This window comes from Rattus norvegicus, chromosome 19, assembly GCF_036323735.1.
Source record: "Rattus norvegicus strain BN/NHsdMcwi chromosome 19, GRCr8, whole genome shotgun sequence".
Lineage (NCBI taxonomy): Eukaryota > Metazoa > Chordata > Mammalia > Rodentia > Muridae > Rattus > Rattus norvegicus.
The window spans coordinates 31,373,488-31,388,694 of record NC_086037.1 but is presented as its reverse complement, the minus strand read 5'-3'; the positions used below and the strand labels follow the sequence as shown (position 1 = coordinate 31,388,694).

Below are 15,207 nucleotides of genomic sequence, written 5' to 3'. Positions count from 1 at the left end.
AATTGAGTGTGCACAGCGCCTGTACACCGAGCTGCTGCGAAACTTAAGTGGTGCGCCGTCAGAAGGGAGCAGGGAGGGAGAGCCTCCCAGCCTACGCCCTGAGCTCCTGGAAGCTTCTCTAAGTCTTTCTGCTAAGTCATCAGAGAAGGCCCCAAGGCTCCATAGCTACTCCTCTGGACCCGTGGACAGAACCCAGTTTTCCAGCTCCTAGTAAGGAATCAACCCCATTTTCTCTTCGGTCTTTGCCCCGTCTTTCCGTTGCCCAGGGACTCCCATGGCCCCTTCTTGCAGAGGCTCTAGGCTGGCAAGCCATCCCGGGACAACTTCTGCCATTGCTGTCCTCAGACCCCGCTCATCTTTTCCTGTAGATTCTTTAAACAACCGCAGGGGGAAAAGAAACACCAAAACACCAAAGAACCATCAAACAAATCAGTCCAGTGGCAGACGTGCCGATTATAGTCAAAAGTGGCAACAACTCATTTATTTAGCCAAAAAATAGATACTTTCTTGTACAATTTGGTTCACACGTATGTACATTTTCCGGTATATACAAAAAGAGTCAGACGGGCTTATTCTCTCTGTAACCCCACTTCCCTCCGAAATCAACAGAACAAACGAACCTCACAGTCTAATGTGGGGTGATATGGAAGTGACTTGGGGGAGGGCCGAGGGGGGACTGGCTTTATTTCTTCCTTTCGTCCTTTTCTGTTGTTGTTTAGTGTTTCTTTTAAGGTAATCATACACAGACATGCTTGCAACTCGACACTATACAGAGCGAATTTGTTTTTACAATTAGTACAACGATTTAAAAATTGTTGAAAAGTTAAGACGAAGAGAGAGCTGATAAGACCAGAGCAGCATCCAGGTGGTTCTGGGGCCTAGAAGAGAGTGGAGGCAGAGACAGGGAGAGTTAGAGACAGGGAGACCGCTTAGGTAAGGGATACCCTATAGAGCTGATGGGGTTGTTTAGCTGTGGGAGTATTAACATGAGCTGAGCTAAGGAGAGCAGAATTCGTGACTGAGGTTGGAAGAAAGTGGACATCTCGCAGAGAGAGGCCTTCTGTTCCACAGGCCTGCTGTGTTGTAAGGGCCAGACTTCCCTAGCTCTATACCACAGGCCCTGCCTTAGGTGCCCGGAGCCGAGAATGGAAACTTAACTATGGGTCCACAAGAAGTGACAGATGAGTGGGTTTTGTGTCTTTTAGAAATAGTTTTCCAGAAACTTCACTCTCTTCCTAGGGGGCAAAGGGCTCCGGCTACTGGCTACTGGCTACTGGCTACTGGCTCTGTTTTCCTTATCCCTCCCGAAGGGTCTCCCACTCTGCTTCCCAAATTCGGAGTCTCTTACCGCCTTGGCACCGGCTGGAAAGCTGTCTTAAGTAACTTTTTCTCCACTTCCAAGGCACTACAGCGATCTGTAGGAAACAGGGGGGAAGAAAAAGGAGGCCTTTAGAATGCAGGCTTCAGGCCTCCAGGGCCGCTGCACCCGCATAGGAGCAAAGAGGGAAACATCGTGCGTTCCCCCTAAGTCCCATTCTTTCCCTTTAGCCTGGGCGAGAGCCCCACCAACACCCTCCCACTGTGCCCTACATTTTTCTTGTCACCTGTTCCACTCTCTGGCTCCGCAGGCCGAGCATAGGCGGCGGCGGCCGCAGCGGGGTGGCCTGCGGCTCCGGGAAGTCCCAGCAGGTGCTGTGGGGCCGAGCCTAGCATGGACAGCGGGTGCGGCCGCGGACCGGCCGGCGGGCCTGGGAAAGGCCTGTTGGTCCAAGCGGGGAATTTGCCAAGCGGCGCCGACACCAGTCTGTGTGCTGCAGCAGCCGCTGCGGCGGCCGCGGGCGAGAGCTGCAGCGTCGGGGGCGCAACGGCTGCCCCGGGAGGAGAACCTCCGGCTCCGGGAGGCGATCGACGTGGGTTGTCCGGGCTAGTGGCCGTCTCGGCCAGTGACCAGATCTTGGGCTTCTGGAGGGTGGAGGAGGGCGCCGGTGCCGGAGCGCAGGGGTCCAGGCCGGAGGGTGGAGAAGGTGGAGACGCAGGAGCCCTGGCCACGGGCGGTGGCGCGGGAGCCAAGCTCAGGACGGACAGTGGTCGCTCCTCCAAGCTTTCGGAGCTGTCGTCCGAGTCGCTATTTTTGCAGTCTGAAATGGGTCCTAGGCCGAAGTCTCCGTTCCTATGCGCCGTCCCAGCCAGGGTTAGTTCCGACCCGGCTGCCGCGCTGTCTAAGTTTTCCAAATCGATCTCCTCATCCTCGTCGTCGTCGGCCAGGCCCTCGCCCCCCGTGTCCTCCTCCTCTCCTGCGAGCTCCTCCTCCTCCATCTCCAGCTCGCGTTTGCCCTCTTCCTCGTCTTCCTCTTCGTCCTCCTCCTCCCGCTCGCTCCCATAAGCATTGCCCTCCTCGTCCGTGCGACTACGGGGAGCCCACGTCATCTTGTTTTCCTTCTTGAGGCGCCGGCGCGCGTTGGCGAACCAGGTGGACACCTGGGTGAGGGTCATTTTGGTGATGATGGCCAACATGATCTTCTCGCCCTTGGTGGGGTACGGGTTCTTGCGGTGTTCATTGAGCCAGGCCTTAAGCGTGCTTGTGCTTTCCCGGGTGGCGTTCTTGGGACGGGACGGGTCCCCGAACTGGTACTGGCCGTAGGGGTAGAAGGCGGGGTGCGGGTGCGGGAACGCGGCGGCCGTGGCCGGATGCTGGACCCCAGGGCTGTCCTTCAGCTCATACTGAGCGCCCTGTGCGCACATGGAAAAGGAAGGGGACACGCGCGGGGGGAGCACGAGTGAGCTCCTGCCGTCGCCACCTCTATCCTCCCGCCCGGACCCCGGCTTTCTTCTGCACCCTCACCTTGCCCCACACCCCAACTCCAACCCCTCTTTCCCGGGTTTCTCCGGATCTTACCAGCTGTGGGAAGATGGGCAGCTCCGTGGCGTAGGGCAGGAAGGCGCCGTACCCCTGGGCGGCGGCGGCGGCTGCTGCGGCCGCGGCGTAGGGTGCCCCGTACACGGACGAAAGCACATTGGATAGGGACCCCGAGGCGGCCAACTCGGAGGCTCCGGCACCCGGACCGCTCCGGCCCCCAGCGCTACTGCCACCTCCGCCGCCGCCCGCGGCTGGCGGGCGCTCGGGTGGGTAGAGCGGGCGGATGTACTGGTATCCGAGCTGGGGGAAGGACATGGTGGCCCGCGGCGCACCTACGGACTGGGGGCCGGGCCCCCCGGGCCGCCGTGCTCAGCGCCGGACGCCGGCTCCGGAGAGCATCGGGGGCTGGGCCGAGCCCGGGCCGCGCTGCGTCGCGCTCCGCGTTCGCCTATTGATCTGCTCGGCGGCGGGCGACGGTGGCGGCGGCGGCAGCGAGGAGTCAGGTCAGGTCCGAACAGATTGGCCGAGATTCCCTGGGCTCCCGGCTCTGATTGACATTTCTACGGGGCCTCAAGCCCCTCCTCTCTGCGCAGCACTCCCTCCTCTAGGCCGGGCGAGCCGCTCTGCGCTAGGCGCTCAGTTCTGCCCTCCTCTCCCGGAGCTGTGTCGCGCCTCGCTTCCTTCGCCCTCCTCTAGTTTACACTCTCCTCCTGTCCTGTCCTCTCCCCTCCCCTAGCTGCGTCCCCCTCACCCCACCCCTGGCCGCTTCCGCTCCCGAGGCTCCTTCGCAGTTCTGGACGCTGGGAAACTGCGGTTCTTTTTCCTTTTTTCCCTTTCTCACGGTTGCTTTTGCTCACCTCTCTGCTCTCTTCACTTTTCCTAGTCTGACTCCTCTCTTTTTAAATCTACTCTCTCATTTTCTTTTCCCCCCTTCCCCGGTCTCCGCACCCTGGGCTAAGGCGATCTAAAGTTGAAGACACTTAGAATGCTGTGCGGGGGGTGTGTGTCCGCGTCAGTGTCTGTGTGTCTGTCTCCGCCCTTCCACCCCCTCCCTCACCCTTCCCCAAATCTCGAGTCTGACGTCGCGCCCTCTTATTCGACTTTTCCTTGCGTCTCCTCCTGGAGTCGCCAATCACCCGGGAGCCTTCTGGGCGAGGCGGCCCTCCCCCGCGAGTTCAGAGCGCCGGGCGGGGCGGGGCGGGACTGGACTCAGTCTCTTCCCGCCCCCTCCTGCCCTCACTGGGAGGGGAGAGCCCAGACCACGAGTGGCGGGTTAGTACAGGGTCACCTAGCCCCTTCGGTCTTCCAACTTCTCAATTCTCAGCCCCCTTCGAAGCTTTAGTTCCGGGATGGGACGGGACCCTAAACCAAGGCAGCCCCCACCCCCACCCGGGGAGTGGCTCTCTTTGCACTTTTCAGCTCTGGTCCCCTAGGACGCTCTCCATAGCCTAAACCTGCAACTGAAAGAGAGAACACGCTGCCTGGGAGTAGGGAGAGCTTAGGTTCCGAGCTTTAAAAGACCTATTCTGTGCAGGGTCGGGGGAGGGCGGGGAAACCCTGCAGTTTGTTCCATTTACACCTCCGGGGTACCTCGGTCAGAATCCTCACTTAGAAATAGTGAGTTTGGCGCCTAGGTGATCTCGCGAACAAGCAAGGAGTTGGTGGAGCTCCTGACTGTGGGGCGGGGGAGGAGCAGAGGAGCAAAGAGCCTCACTGCCGAGGCTCTGGGAACTTTCCGAAAGCTCTTCGAGAAGTTTCTATATTGGTGTGATTTTTTTTTTTTTTTGGTCGATCGAGACCATTCATTTCACTATCCCCTTTCCGCTCTCTGGTCCCCCAAACCCAGTGTTTTCTTTGGGCGAGAATCCCCCAGAGTCCTAGAGGGTGTGCATTGTGGGGGCGGGGAGCAAGACTGGTTTTAGGGTAGGGTATTTCCTAAATCTAACTTGCAATGTCCAAGTGCCCACCTTCACGGATTAGGGTGTGCAGGGGAAGGCCACACTGAAATCCCGGAATAGCTGTAGCTCCCAGATAAGCGACTTAGGCTGCAGCGGTGACCCACGCGTGGGCCAGGCCTGCTGTGGGCCTGCGGCCTGGACAACTCCCGGGCTGCGATTCTTTAGTAGAGGGAAGAGTCTTACAGGCAGAAACACCACCCCTGGGCCTCCAATTGATCTAAGAATCAAATCGGAATTCTGCCAGCTTGGAGGGGTCTGAGGATACTGGGCTGGCCCAACTCTGCTATAAATACAGTTAAGGAATGAATTTCTTTCGCCCTGGACCTGGACTCCAGTTTTGACCCATGTCCCACCTCTGGCTGCATTCCGCCCGCCTTCGAACTGGCCTTAGGCTCCAGGAGGTACTAACTCAAAAAATTAGTGGAAGAAACACAAGCAGAAGTTGGGGGAGCTAGCAGGTCTAAAGTTTGATGTCAGCATCTGGAGTCTTCCTAAATTGAATCCGGGCAGCTTCTCTATCATTTCCTGGCCCTCCTTGCCTGGTGCTGGAGGTTGGTTTTAGGTGAGCCTGGACAGAGGAGGCACAATAGGATCAGCTCAGGCCTTCGAATGCGTTCCCCCTGCCTGATTCCGTTTCTGGTTAAATCTGTCTCAAGAAGCCAGGGCTCACCTGCTCAGGAAAAGGTCTTAGGGTTGTAGAATCTAGGCGACATTATTTTCCAGGATCGTTCCTATGTATAGGACCGTGAGTCTTGCTAGACAGCCTTGACGACGACCTACATAGTGCTGGACCAGACCAATGGGCGACAGAGCCAGATTCCAAAGTGGGCAAACGGGTTTCGCTGTGCTTGCCTGGTTGAAAACGCGAGTATTTAATTCCGTTTTTGTTTTTCAGAAGGGAGAGAAAAATAAAACGCAGCACCCCACAGCAACGACCCACAAGAGCCTCTGACATGCTCCTTTTTCGTTAACCAGCTATCGACCTGGTTGTGTCCGATTGCGGACTGAGAGAAAGAACACAGGAAGAGCCAGGCTGTTCTCAGGAAGGACTCACGCCGGCCAAGGGGCCGTCCCTGGCCCAGAGTGTGAACCTCTAGACCCGGACATGAACCTAAGAACTTCGCTTAATTAGATCCCTCCAGGCATCCCAGGCCCAGGGTAGAAACAGCTACCCGTGACCAACTGGGAAGGGCTTTGGTCTGGCCCTGAAATCCTCACTCCACGTCGGGACTCAGTATCCCAAGCGACTGAGTCGCAGCATGGCTGTTTCCTCAACCTGGGACCAGGCCAGTGGAATTCAGCTCTTAGACTAAACTCGAGAATCCGCGGATAGCTGAACCTTTTCATGGGATTTTTAATCCAGGAGATTAGATCAGACAAACTAGCACAGGGAGCGAGGAGAAGCAGGTGCACCCGGAGATGATTGGAAAAGACCTGAGCGCAACAGCAGGCGACGGGCAGAAGCTTCCCTTGCAACAGGCTCTCTCAACAGGCTCAGTGCACAAAGCGCTCGCCGCGAAAGCTCTGTGTTCTGGGCTCAGGGCGCCAGGAGTATACAGAAAAGGTGTCCGCTGAGGACACGTGGCGCACGAAGCTGTGCGCGCTGGAGGACAACTGCAAGTGGTGACAGATGTGTAGCCTGAGGCCCACCAGCTTCGGGGTCTGCACGAACACTCTGAACTACCAGCCCTCTTCCCTCCCTTGGTCAAGCTCCCCGATGTGCCTGTGTTCCTGTCGTTGGGAGCCTCTGCAGCCTTGGGTCTACCAGCCCGGACAGAGTTCAATCCTTTCCTCCCAAGGCCCAGAGTCCCCCAGAGGCGGTGCGGGCTGGCTATCCTTCAGCTTCCTGCAGACGCTGCTGCGTACGCTCCCCCCACCCCCAGCTGGGGTTACAGGTTAATGAAACGCTCGTTTTCCTCAGTCATTTGTTTTGTTTTCCTGCAAAGTTCTGATAAGTAGCTAACCAACGAAGCTTGTAATTACAATCTTACAGAAACCGGGCCGATCTGTATATAAATCTCACCATCCAATTACAAGATGTAATAATTTTGCACTCAAGCTGGTAATGAGGTCTAATACTCGCGCATGCGATAATCCCCTCTGGATGCTGGCTTGATCAGATGTTGGCTTTGTAATTAGACGGGCAGAAAATCATTATTTCATGTTCAAATAGAAAATGAGGTTGGTGGGAAGTTAATTTCTCTCCGCTCTGTGAAGCGTAGACAAGAATTTAATGATTTAATTACAGTTGTAAGCCCTTTCCATGAGACTTAAATTGAGCTGAGAATATTTTTTTTTCCTTTTCTCTCTCTCCCCCTCTCTTGCTTTCTCATTCTCTCTCTCTGCTATTAGCAGCCACACGGACTTGCAGATGCATGGCCTGGCGTAGCACCGGGAGGAATTCACATTTGACTGTGAATCCGGCCCCGCAGCATCCCAGGAGGCGCGGACCGGGCGCCGGCTCGTCTGCCGTGCAACGCTGGTTGAGCCCTGTAAGCCATCAGGGCCTTGGAGGCTGTCCCTGGTCCAGAGGCGCTACGGGAAACTTTGGGGCAAACTTTGCAAACTTCTTTCTCGGAGTTGAGAGCCGCCGGTCAGAAAGGCTGCGGCAGCAGCAGCGTGGGCCCCAAACCGGATTTGTACACCTCGAAACTGGCCCTCCGGCCCCAGAAGGAGCACGAGACTCCCCAGCGTGCCCTCCGCGCGCGCCTGCACCTCCGGGACCAGGCCCCCCCGCCACTGGTCTTCAAGTGACCAGCTCTACGAGGCTCCAGGAATCCCAGCGTGGAAGGAAAACTGTGGCCCTGAGCACCAGTGGTTTTATTTCTTTGGTTTTATTTCTTTTTCTCTGCAAAATCATCCGGTTTCCACCTGCGCCGAGCCTTTTTCCGCTGATCTCCCCCCCCCTCCCCGTCCTGTTCATCCCTCACACTTTCTGTATGTTTGGTTTTCCGGGCATTTATTTTTCTCTTTCTTTGGTTGCTAGTGTGATGTTTGATCCTTTTTTATTTTTCTGGGCCGCTTTTTTTTTAAAGTTCATTCTTTTTTGCCGCTCCCCTTCTGTGTCTCTGCCCCCCTCTTCCTCGGTTTCATCTTTTTCCTTTTCTCCCTCCCTCTCTTTTACCCGATCTGCCCTATTTCAATTTTGATCTACCCCAGGCTCTCCTTTGCTGGCTTATTCTCTCTTCCTTTCCTCTCCAGTCCGCCCCTCCCCCGCCGGTGGATCTGCTTCCCCGGCACCCCCTCCTCATCCATCTTGGGAGATGAATATGTCGCCTTATTGGATGCGGAGGCCAGAGCAGGGCAATGGGGCTCGGCCAACGTCGCACATTTTCTTCATGCATATTGAGAATATGGTAATGAGCGCGTTTGCATTGTTGCATGGAAATGATGCGACTCCCTCTGCGGTGCGGAGTGGGCAAGGTTGGTGTGGACCCAAGAGAGCTCGGTAGTGGGGACCGGGTCTGGTGGCCCTAGTAACCCACCGGGGGATGAGGACGTGACCTCTAGGAGCTCCCTGCCCCCACCCCCTCCGCCTGCTCTGGCTTCCACAAAGGCGTTCCTACCCCAGTTAAAGCTTGGAGAAGGGAAGCTAGCCTCTCTCGCAAGGCTGTCGCGTCTCTGGTCCACAGGCCGGAAAACCCTTCTCCGCTGTTTAGACTTCTGGGGAGGAGAGTCTGACTGTGTTCTCTAATGGCTACACATTGTTTGCAATTCGAGTGATCCTTTAGGGTGAAACACAACCCCGTACCACCCGGGTCTCCACCCTGAGGGCAGGTGGGCATCGCTTGGCCCCGGCAGGTTGAACTCTGGCCAGCTGGCTCTCTGGACCCACTTCCTTTCTAGACGTGGGCTCAGCGGTGCTGAGGCTGAATCCCTAGTCAATCAACAGAGGCGGCTCTTCCTGGAGGCCAGCCAAGCTCAGGTGAAGGGACCCAGGGCCTTCAGAAGGGTGAAATTCTGTAGAAGCAGGCCAGGTTCTGTTTGGGACTGGGAAGGAAAACATGTTACACTTGTGGGGAGCTCGGGGACCCCGGAACCCATATCTAGTAATCAAACTAAACAGCTCACCTCAGGACGCTTTCCAGCCTCCTTCTCCCCCATTTCCTACAGGGAAGTCCCTATCAGGGGCTCCGGGGCCGAAAAGCTTGGTGGAAAGGTAGTCTCGGGTCAGGTTTCCCAACCTTCCAGCATTCCGCCTGCGGCTAAGGATTGAAGAGTTTCCTTTAAATTGAGTCCTTTTCAAAACAAAACCGCTTCGTTTTGGGAAAGTGTTTGATCCTTCCCCTACTTCTGCAAACTACAAAGTAGCTGTTAGCAGAAAGGAAACCAAACTAAGAGCAACCCTGCTCCTGAGCCTTGCCCGTTCCTACTTGGGGTTCAAGTGCTTCCTGTGTTATTAACAAGTGCTGGGGGGGTGTGAGTAGTGACTCTTGGAAGAAGACTAGAGCACGAAAGGGGCACGTTTCTACCTTTCTTAAAATGATATCAAGGGTTTCAAGGGCTGCCCCTGTTTATGGCTTGCTGCTGTTGTTTTCTGCTTTTAAAACCAATGTGAAAATTTTAGGGCAAAACCAACATGCTGACTTATTAGTAGTAAATAATCTCATTTAAATGTTTTCCAGGAAGCATGGCGTTTAAGTCTCACCATCCCTCACCAGGATGGAAATTGTTGAGAGACCACTCAGGATTGGGTATAATGCTTACTAAACCCACATCCAAGAGAAGAGGGCACTGAAGTCATTCTTCTGTGTTCTACAAGCTGTGTGTCTTGGCTTAGGCTAACCTGGGGAAACTATTTGTCTAATCTGGAGAAGTGGCTGGGAGGATGACCCAACCTTTGCAAAATTGAGAAACTGAGGCTTTGGGAACTTAGAAAAGCCTGTACTGATATTTTTTACTAATTTGCCTGGGACCAGGCAGAGAGTTGGAGTCTTTGAGGCTTGGGGCAGGGATTTTGGAAGACCAGCCCTAAGTTGGACTGAAGGAAAGGACCAAAAGAACACCCAGATGCCTCCTGCCAAACTCCTCACGCTTTACCAAGTCCTTAAACTGAGCTGAAACAAAAACTGAACGCGTGTCCAGGCTGCACTGTCTCTGCTGGGGCGCCACTGGAAGGAGGGGAGAAGAGGTCTATAGTTTTAGGTCTAGCGATGGGTGTGTGAGCAATGTAGACTTTTCAGAAGTTCAATCCAGGTGCTTTCTTTCATTTCTACCTCCACTGCTGGGAAGTTTCAGCCTCTTCATGACAAAGTCTTGTACCTCTCTACCTTTGTGCTTAATCTTAGTAACAGTTCCTTCTCTGTCGGTGGCACTGAGTTATATTTTAAGACCATTTTAATACTTAGACATCAAGCTTTGTTTGACAAACTGGAAGGCTAAGAAATACAAGATCTATCTTTCGTGCTTCTCATCCATCTTCCCCTTCACCCCCCTCCACCTCTCAATTTCCCCCTCACCTCTCCTTTTCTGCCCATTCCCCTCCCCTCCTCTCTCCTTCCCCCTTCCTCTCTACTTCCCCCTTACCCTCCTCCTTTCTTTTCTCCTTCCTTCCTCCTTCTCCCCCCTTTCCCTTTTCCTTTCCTCTTCCTGTCAGGCAGGCCTTCTGCCACAGAGTCACATACTCAGCCCCTACCTTACTCCTTTCTGAGGACAATCTTCTGGAGCCCTCTTTGACCCAGTCCCCAGCTCATTGGCTTTTCAGAGACTTCCAGGTAGTAGGTTTGGTAGCCACTCTTGGTGTCTGTGAATACAGATCAGATCAGGTAGTAGAAAGTCTTCCCAGGAAAAGAAGCCACATAGAAGGCAGAGGAAGGCTGAGAACCTCCCCTGGCTTCTCTTGCTTGGCCTCTCTGTTTTGCTGGAGGCTAATTACCCAAGGTAGAGTAAGGTTGAGGGTCGGATTGGTTGAGGGCTCCTTTCTAGAAGTCCAAGGAATGGGTAGCTATGTCCTTTTGCAAGAAGGCCACAGACTTGTGTCATGGATGACTCTTGAGCTTCTAGTAGAGCCTCAAAGGCTAGTGCCCAGTAGGAATGATGGAGCCGGACTCTCCCAATACCTGCTTAGCCTAGGCCTGTCTTGATTCTCATGAACCATCTCAGAGATGAGTTCTGTTTCTTTCATGAATTCGTTTCTTTTCTGTCATTCGCTCTCTTCCCTCCTTCTCCTTCTCCTTTGCAACAAGTTGTCACAGAAAGCCTGCTCTGTGTCAAGAGCTTGGCATGGAGTAGACACACTGCCTAAAGTCTGGCTTGAATGGTCTTGTATTTCATCAAATCAGGAAGCAGGTGAGACGATTCAAGATTGCAGTCCTTCGCTTACAGAGAGAATCTCTTCTGAGCAACATCTGACAATAAAAAAAGCCTGTGACCAATGAATGAGCTGATTCAGGAAATGGGGGGGGGTGGGACACTGGCAAGAAGAGAGGACTCTGGGAAATAGTGAGAGACTAAAGGGAGAGTCACCTAGAAAGATGTGAGGGACAGATGCATCGTACCTGAGCACAGGTAACCACCACTGTAGAATGTAGGGTAGGGTAAACGGCTTACGATAAGTTACGATCTAGTCAGACAAGAGCCTAGCTATATGAGCAAGGCATTTGTAAATACACTTTGAGTCTGAGCTCTGAAAGCACTGGGAATGAAGGAAGAAACAGGACCAAACTTCCACACTGGCTGGAGCTAAAGATGGCTTGGTTAGAGCTGTAGCCAAGTCTGAGCCTCCTGAGACAACAGAAGTGAGGGTCGTTTGGAAGATAGAGCTGATAGGATGATCAGTTAGAGTCCCTGCTGCTGTTGTTCTGCCTCATGCTTGAAGAGGAAAGGATTTTAACCTGGTGAGTACCCTCGTGAAGAGAAGGAAGACACAGGTGAGGACCCACGGGGGAGACTGAGACCGAGGTATGCAACCACCAGCTAAGGGAGGCTAACAGCAGCAAAGGCAAGGAAGGATTCCTTCCCATCAGAGCCTCAAAGAGAGTGGGCTGTCTTGTTCCGAAACCATAAAAGAACCACTTCTTGTGATTCTCACCCCTCCAGCCAGGGACCACGAGTGACGGGAGCCCTGGGACCTAGTAGATGGGGTGATAGAGGGCGGGAGACCTTGATTTTAGAAGTTCAGGCAGAGGATGGGTTTACCAAGGCGAGAGATGAGCTAAGTGTAAGAAACAGAACTGGCTTTTGAAAGAAATGTGAGGAAAGAAAGGCTGCGAGCTCGACACTAAATGGCTGACCATGCGTCCACGTGAAGCTGCTCTGCATATATTAGGTTAAATAAGGTGTGCTATTAAGATTAATTAGCCTGATAAAGCAGATTGGTGGTAGAGCAAATGTATGACAGGCATAGACTGAGTTCCATCCTCAACACTGCATACACTTCATGACATAAACTAACAGGTGCACACACACACACACACACACAAATATACACATTCACACACACACACTCACACATACTTGCATACACATGCACTCACACACATACACGTTCATGCTAATAGACACACATACAAACACCCTCGCATACATATACATACACACACAGAGAAACACATGCTCACACATGCATGTACATGTGTGATACATACTCACACACATATACACACATGCTCACACAAACATATACACACAAACACACACTCATACATACATGCACTCACACACAAACATACACACTCATACTTAGATACACTCACCCACAAACATTTGCACAGACACATTCACACACAAACATACACATATTCTCACACACTCACACACACACACACACACACAAAGTTTACCTTTCTTATCTTTTAAAAAATGGTTGCTAGTCTAGGTATAGTCATACGTGCATGCAACCACAGTAGTTATGTGACAGAAGCAGGAGGAACACTAAGTTTGAGGCCAGCCTGATCTATATAATTAGTGAGCTCCCAGCCAATAGAGGTTACAGTGTGAAATTTTATCTAAAAAAAAAAGGACAAAACCAAAAACCAAGACATGCAAAAAGTAAATTAAATATTAATAAACCCCAAATGTAGTTACTGGAGGCTTTAAAACTGCATTTTGGCTCACATTGTATGTCTGTTGTTCTAAACAAAAGGCAGGCATGTGTAATGGGCCCATGGTAGAGATGGAGGTTCCTGTGGAATGGGCTAGCCCATGGTAGAGATGGAGGTTCCTGTGGAATGGGCTAGCCCATGGTAGAGATGGAGGTTCCTGTGGAATGGGCTAGCCCATGGTAGAGATGGAGCTTCCTGTGGAATAGGCCAGCTCATGGTGGAGCTTCCTGTGGAATGGGCTAGCCCATGGTAGAGATGGAGTCTCATACACTTATCTTCTTTTCCGGGTTGGCATGTGAGTAAACCTGGCTGAACCCAGAGGAGGTGAGGAGGCTCATACTGAGTATGGAAACATGAGTATATCGACAATCAGAGGGCCAAAGTGAACATAGGGGACCTGACCCTTTAGCCCAAGTCCTCCTTTCTGAATCTTGACTCCAGTACTCCCTCAGACCCTTAGGAAGATGGCAGGCAGGCCCACACTTTCTGCTCAACAAACTCATCTCTCTCTACCGTGTAACTTTCAGTGCAGACTTGGTCCTGGGCCTGGCTCCCCAGGTCTGGTCTACTGATAGGTTGCCACAAAGACTGTGTGGTTGTGTTACCAAGGAGAAGCTCCTCTCCCAAGCATACAGCTTGCATGTGAACTTCAAGAGGCATGCTAACTAACTGGTTAAGCTGGGCTTTTGCCCATTTACCATGGAGGTCACAGGCTGATGGTCTGAAGCTCACTCTTACTGGGTGTGGTCATTCTCTATGGCTTTGGAATTCTATGCAGATTTGGTTGTTTCTGCTGCCAGTCAGGGCTGGGGCTGGCTGCAGCAACAAATGGCTCTCAGATTTTAATGGTGGCCCTCCTTCCTCTGCATGTTCTTGGCTATGACTCCATTCCATACAAGGTCACTCTTTGGATGTCTTTCGAGGGATGATGATGACCTGAATACTGGCTGTTTACACTTCAGCCTGAATGCAAATGAGGTTCCCACTGCTCACATTTCATTGGTCAAAGCCATCATGAAGTCCACAGGGTGGGCATACCTCACTTGCTCCAGGGAGGGTGTCAATCCTGTGGAGACCTGTGTGTCACTCCAGTCCCTTTGGCTTTAGTTCCAGTTACTGCTTTAGCAAGATGGTGACACAACCAAGCTGATGACATCTCTGTATCCTCTGGCTTCTTGTACCAGTGAGACCTTCAAACCTCAAACACATGCAGGTACAGAACCCGTGATGTCAACGGAGGAAGGAAGCAGACAGATAATTGTCCCCTCCACTCTTGGGGACAAGTTTTCAGAGATTCTAGGCACAGGTCCCAGCAGAAGGCTACATTCTACAGAAGTATTCAACCAGTGTAGCTCTCTCCTGTTCCCAGCTCACTCCCTGGGGACTCCCCATATGCACATACCCCTAAGCATCCTTTGCAACAGAACCCACAGCTGAGCCCCATGAAGGATCAGTTGGTGAACAGCAGCTCTCAGTCACCATTGCCCTTAAAACACTGGTGATTCAATAGGAAATCTCAACCCCAACCAACTTCCCTCTCTCCCTCCCTCTCTCCCTCTCTCTCTGTCTCCCTCTCTCCCTCCCTCTCCCTCTCTCCCTCTATCCCACCCTTTTCCTTTTTCTTTTCGAGGTGCTAGAGATCTGACCCAGGGCCTCACGGTAAGCACTCTACCACTCTACCATTATCGGTCTTCAATTTTTAATTTAAACCTTGTTGGAAAAAAAAAGCCAATTTAGCAGCCCTGGGTCTGAGCCAGCAGGCAGCTGGACTTGTGAAGGGGTGATGTGTCTTTAAGATAGAAAAGAGGCTACTGGGGATGGGAGGGCAAAAGGACAGAAGGGTGGATGGAGCAGAAGGTGGAGGGAAGGAAAAAAGTGTTTAAAATATGCAATAACGACTCTTTGGAAGACAATGGAAACACAAAAGATGACAGCCTGCTCAGTTCTTGACTCTAGCTTTCTGAGGGCTCTTTTAAACTTTGAAGTTTTAAGGCTATTTGTGTGTGTGTGTGTGTGTGTGTGTGTGTGTGTGTGTGTGTGTGTGTGTGAGAGAGAGAGAGAGAGAGAGAGAGAGAGAGAGAGAGAGAGAGAGAGAATTCTCCTGTCATTTCTTAGGTCCCATCCACCTTAGTTTTTTGTTTGGTTTGGTTTGGTTTGTATTGTTTTTAGATAGTCTCTGGCTTGGTGCTCACTAGGGTAGTTGGCCAGTGAACTCAGGGAGTCACTCCCCAAATGCTGGGAGATCGGAAGCGTGCACCAACACACCTCTTCAGCCATGTAAGTCTAACTGTGGTCACCATCACTTCTGAAGTGTTACTCATCCCTTGTGTTTCTCCTTCTGTTTCATTAC

The 15,207-nt window shown here is 52.6% G+C and overlaps 1 protein-coding gene across 2 annotated transcripts; it reads right to left on the bottom strand.

The window, feature by feature from the left end:
* Positions 1-453: 453 nt before the first annotated feature.
* Irx3 (iroquois homeobox 3) lies at positions 454-3,892 on the bottom strand. 2 transcript variants are annotated; one of them, NM_001395133.1, is made up of 4 exons: positions 2,897-3,577; positions 1,605-2,730; positions 1,349-1,415; positions 454-878 (listed from the first exon to the last, which is right to left on the bottom strand). In NM_001395133.1, exons 1-4 carry the CDS (start codon positions 3,170-3,172, stop codon positions 824-826), a joined length of 1,524 nt encoding a protein of 507 aa, NP_001382062.1. In that variant the 5' UTR covers positions 3,173-3,577; the 3' UTR covers positions 454-823. The 2 variants fall into 2 exon arrangements, with proteins under 2 accessions (NP_001382062.1, XP_006255254.1); XM_006255192.5 differs by having other exon boundaries at positions 793-878; positions 1,591-2,730; positions 2,897-3,892.
* Positions 3,893-15,207: the final 11,315 nt, after the last annotated feature.

Excerpts from the sequence above, each read along its gene's own strand:
- Irx3 (XM_006255192.5), bottom strand. The coding sequence starts at position 3,172 with ATGTCCTTCCCCCAGCTCGGATACCAGTACATCCGCCCGCTCTACCCA. Across the intron at positions 1,416-1,590 it reads GAACAGGTGACAAGAAAAAT|ATCGCTGTAGTGCCTTGGAA; the intron begins GTAGGGCACAGT and ends TGTTTCCTACAG. Across the intron at positions 879-1,348 it reads TTCCAGCCGGTGCCAAGGCG|GCCCCAGAACCACCTGGATG; the intron begins GTAAGAGACTCC and ends ACTCTCTTCTAG.